Source organism: Rhinolophus sinicus, chromosome 8, assembly GCF_057876585.1.
Source record: "Rhinolophus sinicus isolate RSI-liver-muscle chromosome 8, RSI-T2T, whole genome shotgun sequence".
Taxonomy (NCBI): domain Eukaryota; kingdom Metazoa; phylum Chordata; class Mammalia; order Chiroptera; family Rhinolophidae; genus Rhinolophus; species Rhinolophus sinicus.
The window spans coordinates 49,708,220-49,730,479 of record NC_142508.1 but is presented as its reverse complement, the minus strand read 5'-3'; the positions used below and the strand labels follow the sequence as shown (position 1 = coordinate 49,730,479).

Genomic DNA, 22,260 nt, shown 5'->3' with positions numbered 1-22,260 from the left:
GGACTCCAGGCCTTCCCATCGCCAGCTCTCCCACACACAAACACAACAGACGCACACCCTTCAGCTTCTAGCCTCACCTTTAGGCTCAGAAACCCATGCTTAACTACACACGTGTGTGCACCCCTCCACGGCCTTACGCATGCCAACACCACACGCAGCCCCACACACGGCAAACACTGGACCCACCCAGACACACTGAGATATGCGTGACTATGGGTATATCTGGGGGCACGTGGCTCTTGAGCGGTCTCTGCAGAAGGCATCCAGAAGGGCCTGTTTCAGCCATGGGAGTGGGCTGGATGAGGATGGGAGAGGGTTCAGGCAGGAGCTGCTAGGGCTGCTGTTTCCTGAGGACCCAAGGAAGTTCCCGGCCATCCTGCAGCTGAGAAAATGGGGCACAGCCCCCACACCTGCTCCCAAATGTCCTCAGGCAGGGCTGCTTCTGCCTTGGCTTACCATCGAGGAAGACTGCAGGTCACTCCAGGGGCTGCTCTGAGGCAGGCAGGGGAGGGCAGAGGGAGAAGGTCCTAGCAGAAGATTACATAGATGGCTGTGTTGTTTAACTGTATCCCCTATTAGATCCCAAAGCCTGACCCCAAGGACCTCTTGGCCCCACCAGCCCAGAGACCAGTGGGAGAGAAGATGGTGCCTGGGACCAGATGAGGAGGTGCAGGTGGAAGGAACAGGCTGAGAAAGTAGGGAGGGTACCTGAACTTGGGCAGCCAGAGGGAGAGCAGCTGGTTGGGGAGCGGCAGGCTGGCCTCCAATCCCCCAAGCCCCATAAAGGAGGAGCTTTGCTGGGCATAACTGCCAAGAGAACCCACTGGAGAATGTTATTTAAAATGGGCTTTTCTCAGCTTCTGGGGCCACAAACACCTCCGAGAGTCTGGTTGCCCAGGAAAATGTATAGACGGTCACACTCACACAGTGGGAAGAATCTGATGGAAAGGATCCCACAGAGCTGGCCTCAGAGGAGCAGTCAGCTGCCAGAGAAGGGACAAATTCTTGGCACTCTGGGGTGGCCAATGTCAAGATTCCTTGAAGCACCCCCCCCCCCCCCATGAGGGGACAGGGTTTGGAGGCCTGTGGATCCTACCCAGGTCACCTGTGAATGTGCCACGTGTGGGCTCTGAAAATCCAGCCCTAACCACGTGCCTCCTTGTTTTTTTGTCTGTCCAGTGGGTTTCTTTGTCTTCCAGGCTTTCCCCGGAAGCCTGCCCTCAGGGCCTGAGGTCCTACTGTTCTGTGGATTGTGGCCCAAAGCAGTCAAACTGAGCCCCTTGGGGCCATCTCTCCCTCCTACCCACTCTGGGCCTGGGCATCCAAAGCCACAGCCCCTTTCCTACACGGCACTGCCTACCTCAGTGATTGGCCGCTTGGCCTTGTGGACTGCAGCTCAAGGCCACTGGCCTCCTCCTGGGAGCCCCCAGGCAGAAAGAGGGGGCAGGACAGGCCTCCAGAGGCCCAGGGTTTAGCTGAGCCTGAACAAACTGAACCTCGGCCTGTGCTGCTGAGAGACCCTGAAACCCATGTCTGGGGCCTAAGAAGGGGGGTGGCTGTGTTCTGCCAACACCAGCACTGAGGATGGCTGGGCTCTGGGCTAGGGGGCAGGAGACCTCAGGCTCATCACCATCCTCTCTGCATCTCAGTTTTCCCACTCATTAAATGGGCACAACAATCACCAAAACTCCTTCCAGCGTGACACGTGGAGGCTCTCTCCATGGCCTAAGTGCTGCGTCTGTACTGGTGGATCTCACTGCTCTACCCACACCCTTTCCCGCAGCATGCACTTGGCTCCTCCTTCAGGTCTGTACTCAAATGGCACCTCCGCTCTGTGGCCTCCCTAACCACCTGTTTAAGGTGGTAGCTGCACCCCCAGTGCCCTGGTGGGCCCCACTCTGCTTTATTCATAGTACATTTGACCTTCTGATGTGCCCCAGGACCCACTATTTAATGGTGGCTAGACTCTTCCCGCTGCTAGACTCCCCATGACTCAACTGGTTGTGTGTGTTCACGGTTTACTTTTAATGCCTAGAGTGGGAGCTCAAGATATGTTTGTGGGTGGGAAGGGAGGAAGGGACAAAGGAGGAGGAAAGGGAGCAGAGCGGGGCGGGGGGTGGAGGGGAAAGGGGGAAAAGAAGGAGAAAGAAAGAAAGGAAGTCTTCCTGTGGGGAAGTGTGCATTTCCTATCTAGTGCTGTAACCACGTGACCCCAGCTCTCAGAGTTGGGAAATGTCCAGAAAATACTTCCTTCCAGATAATACTTCCTCCCAGTATCGCCTTGCCCCATGGGATCAGTGGGCCTCACTTGGGCGGCTGCAAGAAAGCGTGGCTATCGCTAACACTCAAGGACCTAGGACAGTCTCCAGGCAACAGCCCTTGTGTCCCAGGATATCAGAAGGTGCCACTTATTAGAGATGCTGATTTGATGGAGGACCACCATTCCAGGAGAAGGGGCTTGCCTGGTATGGTCCCAGGCTAACTCTCTCTGCTATCCCTCAGGTGGGGTCCCCAGCTGTACCAGAACTGCCTGAGCCCAGCCTCCAAGGCGAGAGCCACCCATGGGAGCAGCCAAGGCAGCACCCCATCCCCCCCACCCCACCCCGCTCCCAACCCCCTCCCCTCCGGGTGGCCCAGGCAGCATTTCATTGTCTCTAGGCCAGCTCCTGCCCTGCCCCTCCCGCAGGCCACCTCCTGATTTCTAACTTAATTTATTTTGACATCATTGCTGCCATTTGACCTCCTTACAGAGTCACATGGTGCTTAAAACTCATTATCCCCCCATTGAAACGGGAAGTTAATTAAACCCTTCACAGAGCCAGTGTTGACAAATGTCAGGATAAGCCCCTGATGCAGCTGCCCAGCGGCTCCAGGGCCTTGAGCTGACTGGTAGCGGGGAGGGGAACGAGGCCTGGCCCAGCCAGGGGCCACAGGACAGGCTGGGCCCCCTTTCCCAATGCAGCAACCAGTGTCCATTTTGAAGCAGAGGGTATAGATTTCCTAGGGAGAATCCAGCTCTGCCACTACCTGCTGTGTGGCCTTGGGCAAGCGACTTCATTACTCTGAGCCTCAGTTTACTCATCTGGCAAATGGGAATTCTAATGGTCCTGCAGGGAACTTGGCACTGAGGAACCCGCCATGACCTTCCTCCCATGGCTGCTAGTATAAGATGACAGAGCACTGAGTGTTGTGAAAGAGGCCCCTGGTCCCCACGAGCGGGAGCAGAGAGGAGAGGCCTAGTCTTGTCTGGGAAGAGTCAGGGCCTTCCCCAAGGAAGGATGAGTGGGCCAGGCAGTGGGAGGAAAGGGTGCAACCACAGCAGGAACAGCTTTTGCAAAGGCCCAGGCCACAGGCTACCAGGACCCATGTACAAGGAGGTCCAGAAAAAAGGGTAAGAGCAGAACAGGCCGCAGCAGAGATTATCACGATGGCTTCAGCCTGCAGCAGAGATAGGAGTGGCTTTGGAGGGCTGGCAGGGTCGGGGTGACAGTAGTTAGGGTGGTGGGTAAGGGAGGCTTGGAGCAGGAAGGGGGTGGTAACAGTGTTTTAAGGGCATTTCAGAGCTATAAGGAAGTGAAGTCATGGACACTGGGGGGGACAGTAAAGCAGAAAGAGGGCTCTCGGTGTGTCCTGGCATCCTGAGGTACTTCATGTGGCCTAGCCCCAGGATATGCTCCCCACAGTCTGCTCCAGCACCAGGCATTTGAGACCCCACACTACTCACCTTTGCACCAGCTGACATTCCCCTTCTCCCATCACTCTTTCTTGAGCATCCTCTTCATCCTTCAATGTCCAGCTTAAGTTTCTAGAACTTTCTTGGATTCCTTGGTCATAGCCCAACAACCAGAGCAGGGCCTGGCACATGAAAGGTGCCGCTATTAGTCTCCTCCTCCACACACAGCAACTGCCAGGCCCTGAGCCACCCTCCTGGGGCAGGGCAGCATGGAGCATGCCCACAGACGGCCTGCCCACAGGTCAGAGGGCAGAGGTAGATGGGATGTGAGCCCAGAACCACAGTGGCATCAAGGCTAAAGGAGCCTTGAGGGGTCAGGGGCCACCCCCACTTACAGGTGAAGAAACCAAGGACCAGATTGGTTAAGGACTTGCTCAGATCACACCTTCTAAAATGGCGGAAGCAGGATTCCAACCCAGTTCTCCTGGCTCCCAGGCCAGGGTTAAGGACACGAGCTCTGGAGTTAGCCTGCCTGGGATTACAGGAGGTTCTGCCACTTCTGAGCTGAAGGACCACTCTGAACCTTAGTGTCTTCATTACAGCCACAGCAATCTTGAATGCTATGTCCCAGGCCCAGCTTTGCCACTTTCTGCCTAGGTGACCCCGATGGTTGTAACCACCAGAAGGTTGCAGAAGGATACCATGACAGAATATGAACCAGCCCAAAGGAAGGGCTTAGAAAATGCTGGTGATGCGAAGATGACATCACCCCTGAAGTAGGTGCCCAGGACAGACCCACGCCCAGGAGCCTTTCCTGGGCCCAGACACCTTTGGTACCTCCTGGAAGGCCCCCAGGAAGCCTGCTATTAGCCTTGGAATCCAGCAAGCAGAGAATGAGCTTGGCCAGAGCAGCCCAGCTCCACGCAAAGTCCCTCTCAGTTCCACAGTGGGCATTGGCAGTCCCCTAAGAGGACTGAATGCAATTCTGTTTTTTTCCACTAATGACTTTTAGATGTGAATCCCGGCAGTACCTGCAGGCACCCAGGGGCAGGTGGAAATTAGGGTTCACCGCAGGCAGCCTATGGGGGATGGTGGTGGCCAAGTGGGACATCCTCAGCAACACCATACCCTGCTTCTCCTCTCCCACCTGATTAGGGACTCCTGCTAAGCCCCACTCAGATGCCACCTCCCCCAGGCCACCTTCCCTGACTTCCCCAGGCAGAGGTAGTTGCTCCTGCTCTGGGCTCACTTCCTTTCAACATTTCTTGCTCCGCTGCCTTCATGATCAACAGACCTTCCCTGAGGGCATAGTAATGTGTTCAAGTTCCGATGGCATTGCCACTGGTCACCAGCAATGCAATTTCCTCCTCTGTACAATGGCGGTAATAATATCCCTTGAAGGGCAGATTGAGGGGCAATGTATAGACGGAAAGTGCTCCAGAAACAGCTCTCACCTGTGTCAGTGCTGTCATGGCGCTTCATGGGCCTAAGACCCGCACAGATGCATGGGGTCTGCACTTGGGGAAGGCCCTGCACTTGATTTAATGCTCTACTGTTGCTGCTCTGAAATTCTTAATTTTTGAACAAGGGGCCCCACGTTTTCATTTTGCACTTAGGCCCAAAAATGACGTGGCCAGTCCTGGTCAGCCGGTTCTATTTCCGACTTGCCTCTGCCCCTAAGTTGCTGGGTAATTTGGATGTCTTCCTCTTCTTGGGGCCTGGGTTTTTTCATCTGTATATGGGCCGAGAAGTGGCCCAAGTGATGCCCATCTTCTTATCCTGCACCCTAGACAGACATCACTAATCAATCATGGCTCTTTCTCCTGCTGTTCCTCAGGATCCTCCTTAACACAGATCTCCAGCCATTCCAGCAGCACCAACCTGGGTGTGCATGAAGCCTCAAACACAGCACAGGTGCTAGCCTATTGCCACCTCCTCCAGGAATCCCTGACTCCCATGTCCCCGTCTTTGGGAAGGCAGTAAGGCCCAATGGGAAGCACAGATGGGTGGTGTGCCCCATCTAGTTGACAAATATTGTGGGAGCCCTGGGCTGAGTGAAACAGCTAGCCATGGGCCCCACATTCCTCAGTGAGAGGGTACAGCACCAGGCAGCTACAAGAAGGTTGTACCCACTGGCCCTGGGTAGGGAGCCGTGTGACCCTGGGCATATCTCTTGGCCTCCCAGCCTTAGTGTTCCTGTCTGTCCAGCAGTGGTGGGTGGTCCCGGCATGGACCTCAACCTCCTGCCCTGCCTGCCACTCTCCTATCCAGAGATCCCCTGAGGGAAGTGGCAAGGTAGGGGAGAGTTCCCAGGCTTCAAGGGTAACCAACGCTTCTTCTCATCCATGGGGTGGGAGCAAAGGTAACAGGAGTTGGAATGGTGGGGGCAAGGGGGATTCATGGGCAGAGGGCTCTGCACCGAACTAGCCTTGCATGTGACAGTGGTGATCATCATCTGCCATCTGGTGGGAGGGGATCTTTGCAAGTTCTTCCTGGTAGCCCTGGGGCCCTGCTAACACCCTATTTCTTACGAATATGTGGGAGAGAGGGCAGGCACCAAATGCAGGCCAAGAATATTAAAATGAAATTGTGCTCCTGGGGAAAACCTGAATATTGTGTGACCTTGAGCTTCACTGGAAATGGGTGGCCTCTGGTATCCCATGAACACATCCAACAGCCAGGAAAGTTGTCTCCATCTGAGACCCTCGCTCCCTTCCTATTGTCCAGACGCAGAGGGGCATGGAGGTTCCCTCAACCCACCCAGGGGCCTGCTTCCTGGGCCTCCAGCAGGGGCACTCCACAGAGGAGAGGTTCCAAGGGACAACCTCCGTGGGCTGCTGGGGGTGGGGGGAGCAAGGACAGACGCCTGGCTTCCACACGCTCCCAGATTTCCAGCCAGATCTGAACGCAAGAGAAGACTCTCCATTTGAGGGTCACGGCCACCGGGGTGGCAGACCCAGGGGATGCTGCTTCCACCGTAATCTCGGACAGAAGTCCTCACCAGCCAGAGTCGGCTCCACACCCTAAATCCGGCCCAAGACAAATGTGGAACGTAAAGGAATTGGGCTTCCTGACCCCTCACTGCCCGAATCCCGCGAGCGGAAGAGGACAGAGAGCCCAGGCGTTCTGAGCAGGACCAAGGACCTGGGGGCGGAGTTACAGAGAAGGGGAGGTGCCATGTGAAGCCGAGGCGGGACGAGGGAGGAGCCAGGCTGCCAGGGCAGAGGTGGGGCGGAGCCTGAGCGTCTAGGGGCCGAACCCAGTCTGGCCAGGCTTGGGGGAGGAGCTAGCATCGAGGGGCGGGTCCAGAAAGGCCTGGAGTCTGGCTGGATACGGTGCGGAGGAGCGGCGAGACGGAATAGGTCGCCGAGTACGAGACAGAACTGGGGACAAAGCTGTAGGGCCAAAAGAAGAGTCGAGGAGGCCAGAGATCTACCCAGGGCCGTGGGCGCGACCTCCGGAAGGGGCTGGCGCGGTGAGAGCGGGGCCAGACGGGGCGGGGCCTCGGCGTCGGGGGCGGGGCCAAGAAGGCAAGAAACTAGGATCAGATCGGGGGCGTGGCCTCAGCCGAGAGGGCGGGGCGGGACTAGCGCTGTGCAGGCCGGGGCGGGCCCGCGAGGCTGGGGCGGGCCCGGAGGCGCGGCGTCCGTGACGCTCAGGCCCTGCCCCGGCCCGCCCGCCCGCCGGCCGTGAGCGCCCCGGCCCAGGCCGCCCGGTTCGCCGCGCTCTGCTCACAGGTTCCATTGAGAAAAGCTGAGCGGCGGCGGCGGCGGCGGCGGCGGCGTCTGCGCGGGAGCCGAGGACCGGCAGCAGCCCGCCGCCCGCCGCCCCCGGCGGTCCGCGCGCCCGCAGCGCAGGGCCGAGCCTCCGGCCTCCGCAGCGGCTCCGGGCCGGGCGCGGCGGGCTGGGGGCGCAGGCCCGGGCGGCGGTGGAGCCGGGGGGCCGTGGGCATGAGCCGCTCCGCAGCACCGCCGCGCCCCTGCCGCCCGCCGCTGCCCGCGAGGGGCTAGAGGCGGCCGCCGGGAGGGCACGCGGCGCCGGAGACATGTCCAGAAGAAAACAGAGCAACCCCCGGCAGATCAAGCGTGAGTCAAACTTTGCCCGCCCGACCGCCCCGACCCCCGCCGGCCCCCCGCCCGAACCCGCCCGCCCCGCTCTACCCGCGGCGCCGGCGACCTTCACCCCGCGCCGCGCCCCCCGCTCTCTGTGCCAAGCGCGCCGTAATCTAATCTCCGCAGCGGGCTGGGCCCCCGCGTCTCGGCTCAGCACCGGGGGTCCGGCCCAGAGAGGTGTCCGCCCAGAGGTCCGGGAGCGGGGTGGCTGGGGGGCGCGCCTACCTAGCAGCCGGCCCCTCCCCTGCATCCCCCGAGATGGTGCGGCGATAAGGCGGCCCCGATCTGGGCTCAGATAAAGTTTAAAATATTCCATTCTGCAAGTCCCATCCTGATAAGATCGCTCTGTCGGGACGGGCTGAAATTGTGATCTTATCTCACGCGGTTGACTCTCCCAGGCTTTGTATCTAGAGGGAGAAAGAGAGACCTGGGAGGAAGAGGGGGCACCCGGGGCCGCGTGGAAATGCATGGCCAAGTGGCGGGGACCAGCCCGCGCCCACCACCACTCCTGCTGCCCAAAGAGCAGCGTGGCTTGTGGGGGTGGGGGCCGCGTGCAGCTACCGCAGCCCGAGCGTTGGGCTCCAGGCACTCAGACCTCCGAGTCCTGTCACCGGTGTCTCGAACTCGAGCCTTCCTTGCTCGGAAACAGCCTTCTGGAGATCTGACCCGGCCAAGGCCGCACGGGCAGCAGAAGGTGCGCTCAGATGCCCTCGAGCACAACCCCCTCATCCAAGGAGCTGCTCCAAATCAGAGGGGGGGCTCTGGGCCAGGGTCGCCTCTATGCGCTTCCAGATTTCTCGCCCATCTGGCCCACGGGCCACTCCACCGGGACTGAGTGGCCGTTGTGTCCACACTGCGGATGCCCCGGCGATAAGAGCGCCCTGCACTCTCCGGGCTACTCGGCTGGCGGAGGAGCGACTGAGCTAGCGCACAGGAAGCGCCGCTCCCCACCCCACGCCAATAATAACTTAGTGCTTCGGCGTCCAGGGCCGGGGCGCGGGACTTCCTCCGGGGGTCGCATCTCCCTGGCCAGATGGGCAGGTAGTCAGGGCTGCCCGGGAGGCGACGAGAGGGGGCCAGCCAGGCACCCGGGTACTGCTACTTCAGTCCACATGACCACTGCCACCAGGACCGCGTGTGCAAACTCCTGGGGGAATGTCTACTCCAGAGGTCCGGGGGAGAGGGGGGAACGCAAACATGAATCCGGGTTCCCGTAACCCGACTCCCTTAGTGTGCAAGTGGGACCTATTTTCAGAAAGTCGCCTTCTATCAAGTCAACTCAAGTATTAAAACCACCCACAGGTCCGGATCTGCGCGCGTTCTCTGGTTTCTTTTTCCCCTCCTCCCCTGTGCGCCTCTGTTCGGTCTGTTCTCGTGTGTGTGTGTATGTGTATGTGTTTCAGCGTGATGAGAAATGCAGATAGCGCGGGCAGGGAGATCGCAGGTTGGGAACCGATCGCCAGCGCTGATAAGGTCTCGAGCGGGGCGAGCGCCCGGGCCCAGCTGGGTCAGCCGAGCGGTGCGCGTTGGGGACAGGGATCACAGCGTGCGCACGGGCGAGCCCCTGTTGCCCACTCTCCGCGCCCCTACGACCCCCTAAGGGGAGGAGGCTGGGTCTGGGAGGCGGGGCCGGGCACTCTCCCTGCAGCCGGCGGCTCGGGGAGCCTCCTCCCTACTGCAGATCTTGGCGCGTTAAGATGCGAACGCTGATTGTCACCAAGCGGCGGCGCCCGCCCGCCAGCCCTCTGCCCGCGGCTGTGCGTACGGCCCTCGCAGCTGTGCGGCCGCTGTGCTGGCCTCACCTGTAACCAGGCCGCTGGTGTAGAGGGGAGGGAGCCGAGCGCTTGGGGCCGCCGCCCCCCACGCCCCCACCAAAGCCGGGGCGCAGCTGCCCGCGCCTCTGTGCGCCTTTTGTTCCGCGCAGAGATAGATGTGCCACGCTGATAAGGCGCGTAACCGATGGCGGCGGCGATAGGCGCTTCCATTTATTAACTTCAAACGTGGGAGCGGGGGAGGGCGAGGCGGGAGCGCGGCCTTGGCCGGCCAGATGGCTGACACGATAGGCCGGGCCGCGCTGGTGGAGAGCGTGGGGCAGAGCGCAGCCCGGGACCCCTGGCTCCCCCAGCCCGCTGAGCTTTCCTGCCGCCCGGGTCGATGTGAGCTCTGATAAACACTGGGGCCGGTCGGCTGGATGGCGATCGCCAAGAGTGATAAGAGGCCTTATCTATGGCCACCAGGCCCCGCCGGTTCGAGGCAACAACAGAGTGGGGGCGTCGCGACTGAGGCGAGTGGGGACCTCAGACCCCAGCGGAGGCAGGGGGAACTGGCGTCTGAGCCAGGGTGCGTCTGTCTGGGCGAGTTTTCGTCCCAAACACTTAATTGCCAAGAAGTTGATTCTCCCCCTGCGGGTGGTACAGTCCATCAAAATGAAAGAAAAGTGACTGCTGGCCTGAAGAGGGGAGGGCAGGGGAGGAGGACACCCCGCCCCTGATTCCTATTAGATAGTGTGAGATAGCCAGAGGTGGGGTTGGCACCTCCAGCAGGAGAGAAGGTGTTTTTCCTCTTGAATTGTGTTGAGGTTGGTATCGTTTCTGGCAAGTATGTGATGTGTAACCTGCTTGGAGTTGTCTTGAAGAGAAAAAAAAAAACCAGGTGGTTTCCATTGCCCAGGCTGAGTTTTGGGGGACCCACTGTGCAGGTGTCTTTTTGAGCAGGTCCCCCAAATCAGAAGAGAAAGTCTTTGTAGACCTGCCTTGGTTCACTCAGAATGACTTTATTGAGCACTTGCTGTATGCAAGCACTGGGTCATACTACTTTGGGGAGATGGGAGGGGGTGAGGCTGGAAGCAGTCGGGGAAGTCAAGACAGGGTAGGAAATGGAGAGTAGATGGGGTACATTAAGTAGTCCGGGACAGTTCCTGGAATGGGGGGGGGTTCTTCCAGTGAGGACAGGAAAAGGCCTGTCATGGGGTTGCACCAGGGCCAATGGGCCTCAGTTTCCAACTCTGAAAAATGAATGATGATTCCTGGCTGTTGTGGGGAGAGTGAAGGGCTGAGAGGCACATAATGCTAGGGAAGGCTCATTCTGTGGGAGGAGGTGAGAATGAGGTCAGGAGGGTGGGGCCTCAGTTTCCCTTTCTGAAAAATGGGGATAGGAGTGAAGCCCCAGGTCAGACTGGGGATATTGAGGTGCCACAGAGCCCCTTTACAATGGGAGGGCCGTTAGGGACCCTGGATCTCAGATACCAAGTGGAAACAGGCCAACTAGGGAAGGGGCTTCCAGAAGAAGCTGGCTGGGCCTTCCCCAGCCCTACCACTCCCTGCCAGTCCCAGCCCCAACAGCTGCTCCAACTCTGTCTCAGATGATGGTGTTTTTCACACATTCTCAGAGTTTGATTAAACAAATTATTGGTGGCCACAGGATGACTAATTTACTCCGAGCTTCAAAGTCATCAGCCTGCTCTCCCCAGCAGCCCAACGCCCACCTGTGGGACTGGTAGTCAGTGCTTTCTGGCAAGGGCCAGTTCCGGCAGAGACTGGGTTAGGCCCCGAAAGGAGATGAGGTGGTCTCTGTGAGTTTTTATAAATGTAAGCACAATTGTCTGCACAGAGCCCTGCACACTCTCTTTGCATGTGTGGGAGGCACCTGGAGTCTTCCTGGTTCCCAGGGGCCACCACCTTGCAATGCCCACCACCCCACGGGGATTGGCAGAGAAGTGAGGAAAGGGGGCTGTGGTGACCTGGCTGCCCAGCCTGACTCAAGCCACCATGGGCAACCCACTTTACCTTCCACAGCCTCTGAGAAACAGGTGTGACAGTGCCTGTCATCCAGAGGTTGACAGGGACCTAAGTCCTGTTGTTAGTTGGCTTGGGCCCCTTCTTCAGAGCCCTGGGGGCATGGGGACTGGACTATAGTGAGCAAAGGGGACAGCAGGCTTAGAGACAGCAGAGGGCCTTGCTCACTACCCTCACTCCTGAACCTGGACTTGAGTAGCGTTCTGGTACCCTCTGGAGCCCAGTCTTACCCGGATGGTGGGGCTTCACCCGGCTCCAGACAGTTCTTGGTTTTTCTGCATTCCTGGACCTCTAGGAAGATAGTTCATTTGTTAGTAGTAATGGTATTAATAATAGCTAATACTTACGGAGCTTACTCTATACCAAGCCACACATTAACTTAAAGCAGGTCCTGTTCTTATCATCGTTTATATCTGGGGTAACTGAAGCACAAAAAGGTTGAGTTTCTCACCCAAGAAAGTGGCAGAGCCAGAGTTGGAATGCAGGCAGCCTGGCCCCTTGCTCTGACCCAGCATGTCCATGAACATCACACTGCTTTCCCGCGGTCCTCTCACCTCTGCCTGCCTTTGGGCTTCTTTGGGCCTCAGTCTCCACACCTGTGAAATGGCCTTTGGGAGCAGAGGCGCTCTGGGGTCTTTCCCAGCCCTGCTCTTGCTGAGTCTCCCATGGCCTTCTTCCTGAGACATTCTTGTGCAGGGGTGGCCCCTGGGGAGACTTCACCCAGTCCTACCCGGGGGCCTGAGACTGGCCTAGTCCCAGCCGCCCAGCCAGCCCCTCCCCGGAGGTCACCGGGAGCCCAGCATGGCACCAGCACCGCCAGCGATTTAAATGGGTCAGTTGAGGAAGAAAGGAGGAGGGAATGCGATGCCATTAATTGTACCCCTTATCTCCTGTTTCTATGCCAACCAGACGTTCCTGGGGCTTGACGGGCTCGTGAATAATACTCCCGGCCGGCCTATCTGCCATCGACAGGCCTCCTCCTGGAGGCAGCTGTTGCCTCGCCGATTGTTATCACCTACCCCATAGACCCAGACCTAGGCCCTCACGTAAGCTGGCCAGGCCACACTTGGGCACCTGGCTGGGCTCCTGCCCACCCAGCCACCATACCCCTGGATCTTCCTGGAGCTGCCCTTGGCCCCTGTCCCCATTTCACAGATAGGGAAACTGAGGCCGCAGCCACATGTGTGCTCTCTGGACCTCATCTGCTGCTCCCCACACAGGCAACAGTGGCCAGTGGTGAGGGGGGTTCCACCTGCAGAAAGTGTCAGCCTTTGTGGGCCTCAGTATCCTTGGCTGTGGCAGAAGGGGGCAGATGGCCCCACTGGTAAGAGCTTACCTCCCTTCAAGCTGCACTGCGTGTAGCCCTGTGAGAAGGGAAGAGCCTACACTCGTGGGGGCAGCTCCCATCAGGGCTGAGCCCCTCCCAGGGCTGCGCACAAGCTGAGACTGGGAGGATCTCTCTCTCTCTGGCTTCCTTCAGTCCCTTCCGGCCTCAGTGCCTTTGCACTGGCTGCCCAGAGCCCCCCACCAGTAGGTCATCCCCCACCTCCACCCCCTCCTTTTGTGAAGTGACCTCATCAGTCGATGTGCTCACTCACTCCCGGGAGCAGGGAGTGGGTCCTCTCCCCACAGAATGGGCCTTCCAGAACTCTCTGTCAGATAAATGATCTAATGGATTCAGGACATGAAGTGGACATGGGCTGGAATCCTGGCTGTGGCACTTACTGGCTGTGGGACTAGGAGCAACTCCTGCCCCGTGTGAGCCTCGTTTTCCCCGTCTACAAAACCAGGATGATGGCCTTGCTCGCCCCTGAGCACAACTGTGAGAATCGAAGGGAAATACACATCATCTGAAACAGGTCCCACCGACCATCCTGCTGCTCCTCCCCCTCGGCAGTATCTCTGTGGTTGGTTGGGTCACATCTGTAGTTTCCAGCTTATATGAGATGGAGAAGTCCCTTTTCCCAAACTCTCTTCCGGAGAGTAAAACACAGCCCCTGCCTGACCCTGTGGCCCACAGAGCTCACTGTGCCAGCCCCTGGTCACCAGCCACCCCTCTTCCTGGCTGGCCTTGCCCTCCTGCTCATTCCCGCCACATCTTGCCAAGTGGGTTCCCAGGCTGTGCAACCTTGGCACATTGCTTACCCTCTCTGTACTGGAATCTCCTTTGTCAGAGGAGAGGGAAAGAGGAAGGGCTGCACTAGAGAGTGGTCAGTGATGTTTTTCTATCCCCTTCCCCACCTCTTCACCTTCCTACCTGAGCTCTGGATGGATCTGGACAAAGCCAGCCCAGAGTTGAGGGGTCACAGTGCAGGCGGCCAAGTGAGAGGACCCCAGAGTCTCCTGTGTCCCTGTGCCCATTTCACAGATGAAATGGGAGCTGGAGGCCTAGAGAGGCAGATGGGCTTGCGGAGGGTCCCCAGCCAGCAGTTGGAAGCACCAGGAGAGCAGTGAGCCCATCTCAGCCTGGGAGAGCGGGTCTAGGAAGAGTGGGGATTTCCTGAGGAAGGCACACTTAGTGGTTCCTGGCAGAGGGCCAGGCAGCATCAATGTGGTGCTCCCTCTGTGCCTCAGTTTGCCCACAGTGGGCACAGCCCAGTCGAATGCCCTATTTTTTCCAGTGAGGACGTGAAGGCCACAAGAGGTTAGGACTTGAATCCTGCCCTGGAGCCATGAGGAAATAGGGGGTATGGTTCAGCTCTGAGAGAGGCCTCCACCCTCACCCAGCCTTTTTTCTCAGCATGTGGACCTGACCTAGAAACCCCCAAGTGAGGCTGGAGATTCAGCTCCAGCCCATGGCTGCTTCCCAGCTGAACATCTTGGCGAGTGTCTCCTTTGTTCCCAGCCCTGGTTCTCTCATCTATAGAATGTGTGTAAAATGGTACCTGCTCCAGTGGCTGTGCTGAGAACTCAGGCACCGCTGGGACACAATAGGTGTCAATACCTGAGGTCCCAGATCGGATGGGGACCTGGGCTGTGTGCTGCTGGATGACATGTTCCCACCATCCCATCAGGCCACCAGGTGGGCTGAGGACAGAGACCCTTCCTTTGGGGCCTCAGGGTTCCATCCCCACCCTACCCCCAGAGCAAGCAGCTGGGGCTCTGAGCTCCAGGTCTGGGCCACCCTTTGAGGACTCTGGGCTTCAGGACAGCCCTCACCTCCAGAGTGGGAGGCCAATGCAGTGGGGGCCACTGCTGAGCCTTGAGTCCTGGCCTCGCTATGACCCTGTGGGCAAGTGGCTTCTCTAATGCCTCAGTTTCCACTTTTGAAGGAGGAGCTTAATAAGAGCAGCTCCCTCCTGGGGCCTTTATGTGGGGATCCATGAGATCCCAGATGCAAACTGTAAAGTGCTGACCTGGCATTGTGTCCTAGGTGGACGCTATGGCCCTGAAATTTGCTGGCTGGAATACTGATATTTTGCCAGAAGTCCTGAGGGCTGGTCACTCCACATAGATCCCTGCCTCCTGCCTTCCTCCCCTGTGGGTATACGTTTCTAAAGAAGGGTCTCGTGGGCAGTGGTGCCCTGACTGTACCATATCCTGGGCTGGGCTGGCCCCACACCCAAGCCCGCTTAGTCCCTTCCTGCCCAGATAGTCTACTTGTTGTTATGATCTCATCATTATTGACTAACCCATTTTATAGGCAAGAAAACTGAGGCCCTGGGAGACTGTGACATGCTTGAAGCCTCATGACACAGGTGCTGGGCCTGTGGGCCCCAGAGGTAGGCAAAGGTTTCTTTGGGCAGTGCCCGCTCAGCCCCTTAGTCCTCTCCAGCCCCTTTCCTCCCCTCCTCTTTTGCCCTCCTAGCAGCCCCATGTTTGGGAGAAGACAGTGGCCCTGCTGGGGCAGGAATGTGGCAGCTGACCTTGGGCCAGAGCCCGGTGAGGCAGATAAGCAGGCCCTCCCCTTGGCCTCCTGTCCCTCCATTCTGCCTCCCCTGGGTCAGCAGCCTGTCGACTCTCATTGGTTTCCCCACCTGTAAAAGAATGGATGGGGTGCTAGTGCATAGCTTGCTTGAGCCCAGGCCTGGTGCTCCTGGTTCCTCCAATCCAGGAGCTGGAATGGAGACAGACCCAGCCAGTAGTGAGAGTGCCTGCCTGCTAAGTGCTTTCCAGGCATCCCCTCCTGTGGTTCTCTGGTGGCCTGCTCAGGTTGGGGTTCTCAACCCATTTTACACACAAAGAAATGGAGGATCAGAGAGAGTGGGTAGCTGCACCAGTCACACAGCACATGAGTGATGTGGAGACAGGATGGATGGGGTGGTTTGCGGGAGCCCTGTCCCAGCTCCCAGGCTGGGTGCCTGTGTTCCAAATCCCCCGGAACTGGCAGGTGGGTTGTTTCCTGGGAAGGAGGGGAGGTCACAGGGGGCATCTCTGAATGTGGGGCTACCACCACAGACAGGTAGGATTCTGGCGTCGAGGTTCTTGGACTGCAGGTATACAGAAGTTACCTTCCTGAGCCTGTCTCCAGCTCTGCACGATGCAGGTGTCATAGGGACACTAGGCTGAGCTTTGAGGGTGTCTAGGCCTCATGCAAGTCATTGAGCCTCAGTTCCCCCTTACAAAATGGACCCGACCTCACTGGGCGCCTCGATGAGATGGATGAGACTTGACATAGGAGGTATAGCCTAGGCCGGAGCTGGTGTGTCATCTGAGTTGTTTGACAAAATTAAAATGGAGAGGACAGAGGGGCACCTCTCCCCTCCCCCCTTGGGCTGCTTCCTGACAGTTACTCTTGGTGTCTGACTTCAAGCCCTCCCGCTTTCCCAATCTGCCTATCACAGCCTCCTGCTTCAATTTCCCTTTTCTCCATCAAGCCCCCACCCTGAAAGTCAGACCCAAGAAGCAAGAAGGGAAGGTGTCCCAAGGCCAGGTAGTCTTGGCTCCTTCCTACAGTAGGGGGGAAGAGCTGCCAGAGGGCCCCCCGCTGGGAACCAGGCCTTGCAGGCAATAGTGGGTCCATCCTGGGCATTGCTGGATTCTCAGCCCCCAAGGAGTGATCTGGTGCCTGGGGTTGCCCCTTCACTGGTTTTTGGGCTGTCCTTGCAGTAGTTACTCAGCCCCTCGAGACAGGAGAGAAAGCAGAGGCTCAGAGCCGTGGGCAGCCATAGGGCCTCACGTGGTGTCCTCCCCCATCTGCTCCCAGCTAATCTGGGTCCCTAAGCTCATTCCGTGATCACTCTGGGCTTGCTGGCCATTGGTCACTACAGCATTTCCTAAGCCCCTGCTCTGTGCCCAGGACTTAACAGCAGTGAGCTCACAGCCTTCCCCACAGCAGCCTTCGAGGGAGGTTTAGTGATTAGCCCAGTACACAGAGGACACTGAGGCTTAGAGAGTTTAAAGGTCAGACCCAGGACTGCAGCACGCTCCTGGGGGCAGGAGGGAGAACATGGCCACACTGATGGTTTTCAGAGCAGAGCTTTGTGCTCCCTGCCAAGTCTGGCGATCTCCAAGTTCAAGTCCAGGAAACCAAGGCTTTCCTGGGGTTCCGGGCAGCGTGCAGATCTGCTCTCCATGCTGTTCCTCACTGGCTGCATCATCTTGGGCAAGTCCCTTCACCTTTCTGGGCCAACGTGGCAACTGCCCAGCCTTTTAGCTGCAAGAGAGCAACTAGAGCCTCAGTCATGAGACAGGGGCTCCTCCAGGCAGAAGGGGCCCTAGGGTGAGACCCATGCGCCACACCTTCGCTGCCCCTCTCTGAGTGAGAGCATTCATCCCCAGGGTCTTGGAATGTGCATTTGGGGACGCCTTCCTCTGAACGGACAGAGGTGTTCTGTTTATGGGCCCTGTGTGTTTCCCCCGTCCCCAGGTGTTTCCTGCAGAGGCCCTGAGGAACGTGGAAGGCCCTCAGCATTTAAGGGGCACACTGAGCATACCCCAGGCTCCACAGGCTGCTGAGGGGCTGTGGAGTGAGCTAAGCCTTAGGTCCCGACCAGCAGGGGCAGAGCTCACCAGGATGTCCCCACCCTATTGATATTTCCTGCTTCCAGGACTTAGGCCTAGAAGAGGCCCCAGGCAGGGGACAGGGGACCGTACAGGTTACAAGGTAGGAGCGCAGGGCAAGCACACCCCAACCCCACCTGCCGTGCCCCTACACCACTGGCCTTCTTCGTGCTTTATGGGCCTGTCATAGCTCAGGAGGGCCTGGGACCACCCAACCCCACTGGGACCCTGAGGTGGCCTCCTTCCTCAGTTTCCCTTCCTATGTGATCGGCTCACACCCAACTCCACCAAAACCAAACATTTTCTCAGAGAGCAGAAGGACCCCCTCATGCTTACTTCAGTGGTCTTGAGGGTCCGCAGGCACCCAGGCCCTTGGGGACCCTGGCCAGGCCAGCGGTCCTCCTCTCCCTCCCAGCTCTGCCGGCCAAAGCCCAGTCCGCCCCGAACTGTCTCCTGGTCCGGGCCTCTGGCGGGCGCAGGTTTCAGCTCCTGTGATAACTTGGAAAGTTGAACTGGCCCCATTACTGCGCTGAGATGGTTGGCGAGATACGGCCTTGATAATGGGGAAGATACGGTGTCTCCGTGGCCAATAGCCCAGCCTCTCCACCCATTAACATTCCCCACCAGCGATCCGCTCCCGAGCCTATCTCCTCCATTTCCACTCCTCCCGCAGATAAGAATGGAAATTCTGACTTCATAGCTCACTGATTAAAGTGTCTGGATTTCTTGATAATACACAGATAAATTATGTTTTTGAAAAAGAAGGTAGGGAGGAGGGTGGAGAGGGTGGGGGCCCTGGAGGGGAGCCCTGGGCTGTCTCTCCCGGCCTTTCCTGGCCCCCAGGCTGGCCATGTACCTCGTAGCGTCCAGCATGCACCTCCCAGGCCTCAGTACAAAGACAGCATCCAGGGGCCCGACTGGGGAGGCAGAGCAGGCCTCCCTTAGAAGGAATCACACTGGAGGAAATGGTGCCTGGGCCCAAGGGGCAAGCCCTCTGTTGGGAGAATTTATCTTGCCAGAGCCAGGAGTCTGGACTCAGCTGCCAGGGCTCTAACTCTTGGGGCATATCTCTGTGCCTCAGTTTCCTCGTCTGTCAAATGGGCCCAGGCTTGTGGAAAGGATGCAGTGCCCCCAAGGGCAGGAATTTTGCCTCTTCAGGTCTCTGCTGTCTCCTGGGTACCTAGAACAGTGCCTGGTTACCCCGTAGGTGCCCATTAAAGGTTGAGGGACCAAGCAGGACCCCATTTGGGGAAAGGGAGGGCTCCCGGTTGTCTACCCACCTCCTCTCCAGTCATCCTGCCTTCTGTGACTGGCCCAGCTGCCATGAGTGACAGCAGCGCCCAGATGGGACTGAGGTGCCATCTCCGCGTCTGTCTGGATAAAGCCTCCTCCTTCAGCTGATCTGAGATCCAGCGCTGATGGTGCGATTCGTGGCGATTAGGGCCGATGTGCGGCTAATCCTCCCGGTGAGGGACAGGTGACGGGGGCTGTCGGGGGGCTGGCACCTACAGAGGGACAGCCAGCCCCCAGCTGAGCAGGAGGGGAAACTGAGACCCTGGCAGCCTTGACATGCCCACTGGGGCAGTAGCCAGGCTGAGCCAGCCTCCCTTGCTGCAGAGAGCCCTCCAGAGGAGCTGCTGGGGCTCCCGGTGGGCACAGGGCAGCTGGCCATTGCCCATCTTTTTGCACAGGTTTTTAAAGTGACTCTTGAGAAATGAGATTCTCTGTGAGCCCAGAGGCAGGAGGTCTGAGTGGGCAGTCACCAACATTTTTGAGTGGCTCTGGGTCTCCCCAATGACAATCCTGTTAATGGTAGCCATTGTTAGGTAAAAGCTCCCTTTGCTCAGCACTTGTTGTATGCCAGGCTTGGACTTAACCTGTATTATCCTGTAGAATCCTCCCAATAGCCCTGGGAAGGGCACTTCTGCCCTCATGTTTCCTCAGAGAAAGACTCCAGGCTCAGAGAGGTTGAGTAGCTCACCCAAGGTCACACAGCATGGGAGGGAGCAGTAGAGACTCTGGCTTAGCGGCCTGGTCAAGGTGAGTGACTGCTCGAGGCCACGTAGCCTTGTCCAAGATCAGTGGACAACAGGTGCCTCTACATCTGCCCCCGGAAAATTGGCTCCGTCGGTGATAAAGTTGGCTCTTTCTGTCTTTTGGGTTTTGTCTTCTAAGGGAAGATAGCTATTTCCAGTAAAATGTGTGTATATGCAGGGGAGTGGGACAAGTGTAGGGTGGGGTGACAGGTTTGATTCTTGCCTGGGTGGGTGGCCTGGGCAAGTGACTCAATATCCCTGGACATCAGTTTCTTCACAGTTCTGTCCTCAGTCTTTGAGGTGTGAGATGGGAGAGAAATGGGGACAGCACTGGGGGCTCAGGAGTTCTCTAGGGGGCACATATGTGCAGGGACAAGGGTCCCTGGGGCTGCCAGCTACACAGGCTCCACGAATCCCACCAGCGTTGTTCCTGGACTGTTTTTGGCAAACAGCTCTGGTTTGAAGCCCAGGACCCCATCCTATCCCCCAGTGATACAGGTGGTTCTAAAACATTTGTCCTGTGGCCCTGGGCGTCCATTCCATGGACTGCCCATACTTTTCACCAGAGCCAGAGGGAATGCAGAGGAAGCGTGGGGTCCAGCCTCCCTGTCACTGGACTGAGCATCAGTTTCCACATCTGTAAAATGGAGCTGAAGATACTAAGACCTGCCCTGCAGGCCTTGGGCTCTGGCTGGCTCCCCTGAGGGCTCCACATCCCTGCCCAGCTATGCCCACCTGGGCAGGACTTCTCAAGGTAGGAGTTCAGCACCCAGTCTCTAGACCACCAGCTTTGTGGCCCAGGTTCAAATCCCAGCCCCACCCCAACATTGTCATGTCTCCTCTCTGAGCCTCCCTGCCCTTGTCCATGAAACAGGGAGTCACCAACTCCCAGGACCCTTTTGTGAGCTGATGAGAGGGAGATGGGTTCTTCACTCTGCAAAGGTAGAGGTGCTGCCGCTGCTGCTATCCCCATGGTGACAACCACCCTGGAACCTCTGCCCCTCCCAGCCAGGAGCTCTGGGCCAGGGTGCTGGGTGTGTGGACATAGCAGGAGGGAGCCTGAGAGAGGGAAGCCCCACCCCTCGGTTCCTCAGCTTGGGGGCTGGGGGTAGGGGTGTGTTCCACCCTACCCCCCCAACAAGAAAGAAAGAAAGAAAAGGGAACTGTGATAAAAAGGGCGATAGGCCTGTGTGGTAGGGGAGTCCTATCGCTGTTATCTATCTGCCTGCTGCTCTGAGCAGTTCTGTTGTTTCCCCTTATCTCACCCACCAAAATGCCAGAAACAAAACGTGAGCACACACACACACACACACACACACACACACACATACACACTCGCAAGCTCACTGCCCCACAACTCATGGAGCCCAAGAAAGTAGTGCCGCTAGATCTAAATTGAAACCCGGGGCGGGGGTGGGTTCAGATTCTCTTAAAATCATCATTATCATCATCATTTTTCAAAGAGAGCCAAAAAATAGCCCTCCCTGAGACGAGGCAGCTAAAATTAAGAAGTTGCCCCCTACAGTCCCTCTCTGGAGGGAAGGACCCAGCTTGGGGGTCAGGGGAGCACAGGACTTGGGGCAAGGTCCAGCTGTGCTGCTGCATCTTGACTGTGTGACCTTGGGTCAGTATCTTTCCCTCTCTGAGCCATTCCTAATTGGGGGTGGGGGTGGAACCTTAGAGGAAAAGGAAGAGCCTGAACTATATATAACCAAAGTCTAACCTATGTGGCAGGCAGCCCGTTGTGTCCCAGACTTGGGGCTCAGGTTACCTAGAGCCCAGCACCCCCAGAACCTGTCCCCTCAGAATCTGGGCTCCCCCCAGAGCCCAGCTCAGCACCCTCAGAGACCAGGTCCCTTACCTTGGCACCCCAGAGTCTAGCATTCCCGGAGCTCAGGGCCCCCCCAGCCCAGCCCCTCAGTGTCTGACACTCCCAGAGTCCAGCACACCTCTAACCCAGCACCCCTAGAGCCCAGCCCAGTCCCCCATCAACTTCCCCCCAGAGTCCAGCCCAGCCCCTCAGAGCCCAGGCGCCTCAGCGTGGCACTCGAGTCTGGCATTCCCAGAGCTCAGGTTCTCCCTAGCAAGCCCTCCCAGAGTCTGGCACTCCCAGAGCCCAGCACCCTTAGTGTGGCCTCCCAATCCTGCCCACCCAACAACTTCCCCCCAGGCACTCCTTGGCCAGGGAACCTAGGTCCTTACCTGTGTGCTGGTAGCCAATGGAAATGGGTCATGCAAATAAGCATGAGTGAGACCCAGGGATTGGCTGAGCACTGTGTGGGGCTGGGCCTCCTCAGAGAGGGTGGGGCCTCCTCCATTGGATGCCCTTATTATGGGGTACAGTGTCCCAGCCCAGACCTTGCCTCAGTGGTATAAATCCTCCCTTCCCCCTACCCCCACTCTGACAGGGTGGACCTTTTTCCAAGCCTTACTGCCAGAGCCACCCATTTGCCTGTGTGCAGGCAGATGGACAGGACAGGCTGGCCTTTAGATAACCTGCTGACCCTCAGAGCCCAGACACCCACAGTATGAATTGGGGGGCCAGGACTTGTGTGTTCCTGAAATCAGCACTGCCAATTCTGACTCCCAGATAGGAACTCCAAGTTCAAAAGTGGGATGGGGACAGCTCAAGGCCAGCCAGCTCCCCCTCCTACTCCCTTTGGGCACCTCCAGACCCTGTGTGTGCTGTCCCCTGACTCTGC

At 58.1% G+C, this 22,260-nt stretch overlaps 1 protein-coding gene across 2 annotated transcripts in view; it reads left to right on the top strand.

Annotated features, from left to right (window-relative positions):
• Positions 1–7,233: 7,233 nt before the first annotated feature.
• The window catches only part of ZFPM1 (zinc finger protein, FOG family member 1), a 75,415-nt gene continuing 60,388 nt past the window's right edge, over positions 7,234–22,260 (top strand). The window contains exon 1 of one of the 2 annotated variants that reach the window (XM_074314461.2): positions 7,234–7,758. In XM_074314461.2, the coding sequence (XP_074170562.1) occupies positions 7,719–7,758 (40 nt within the window). In that variant the 5' untranslated portion in view covers positions 7,234–7,718. The remainder of the gene's footprint in view (positions 7,759–22,260) is intronic. The other variant, XM_074314462.2, reaches the window with a different exon arrangement.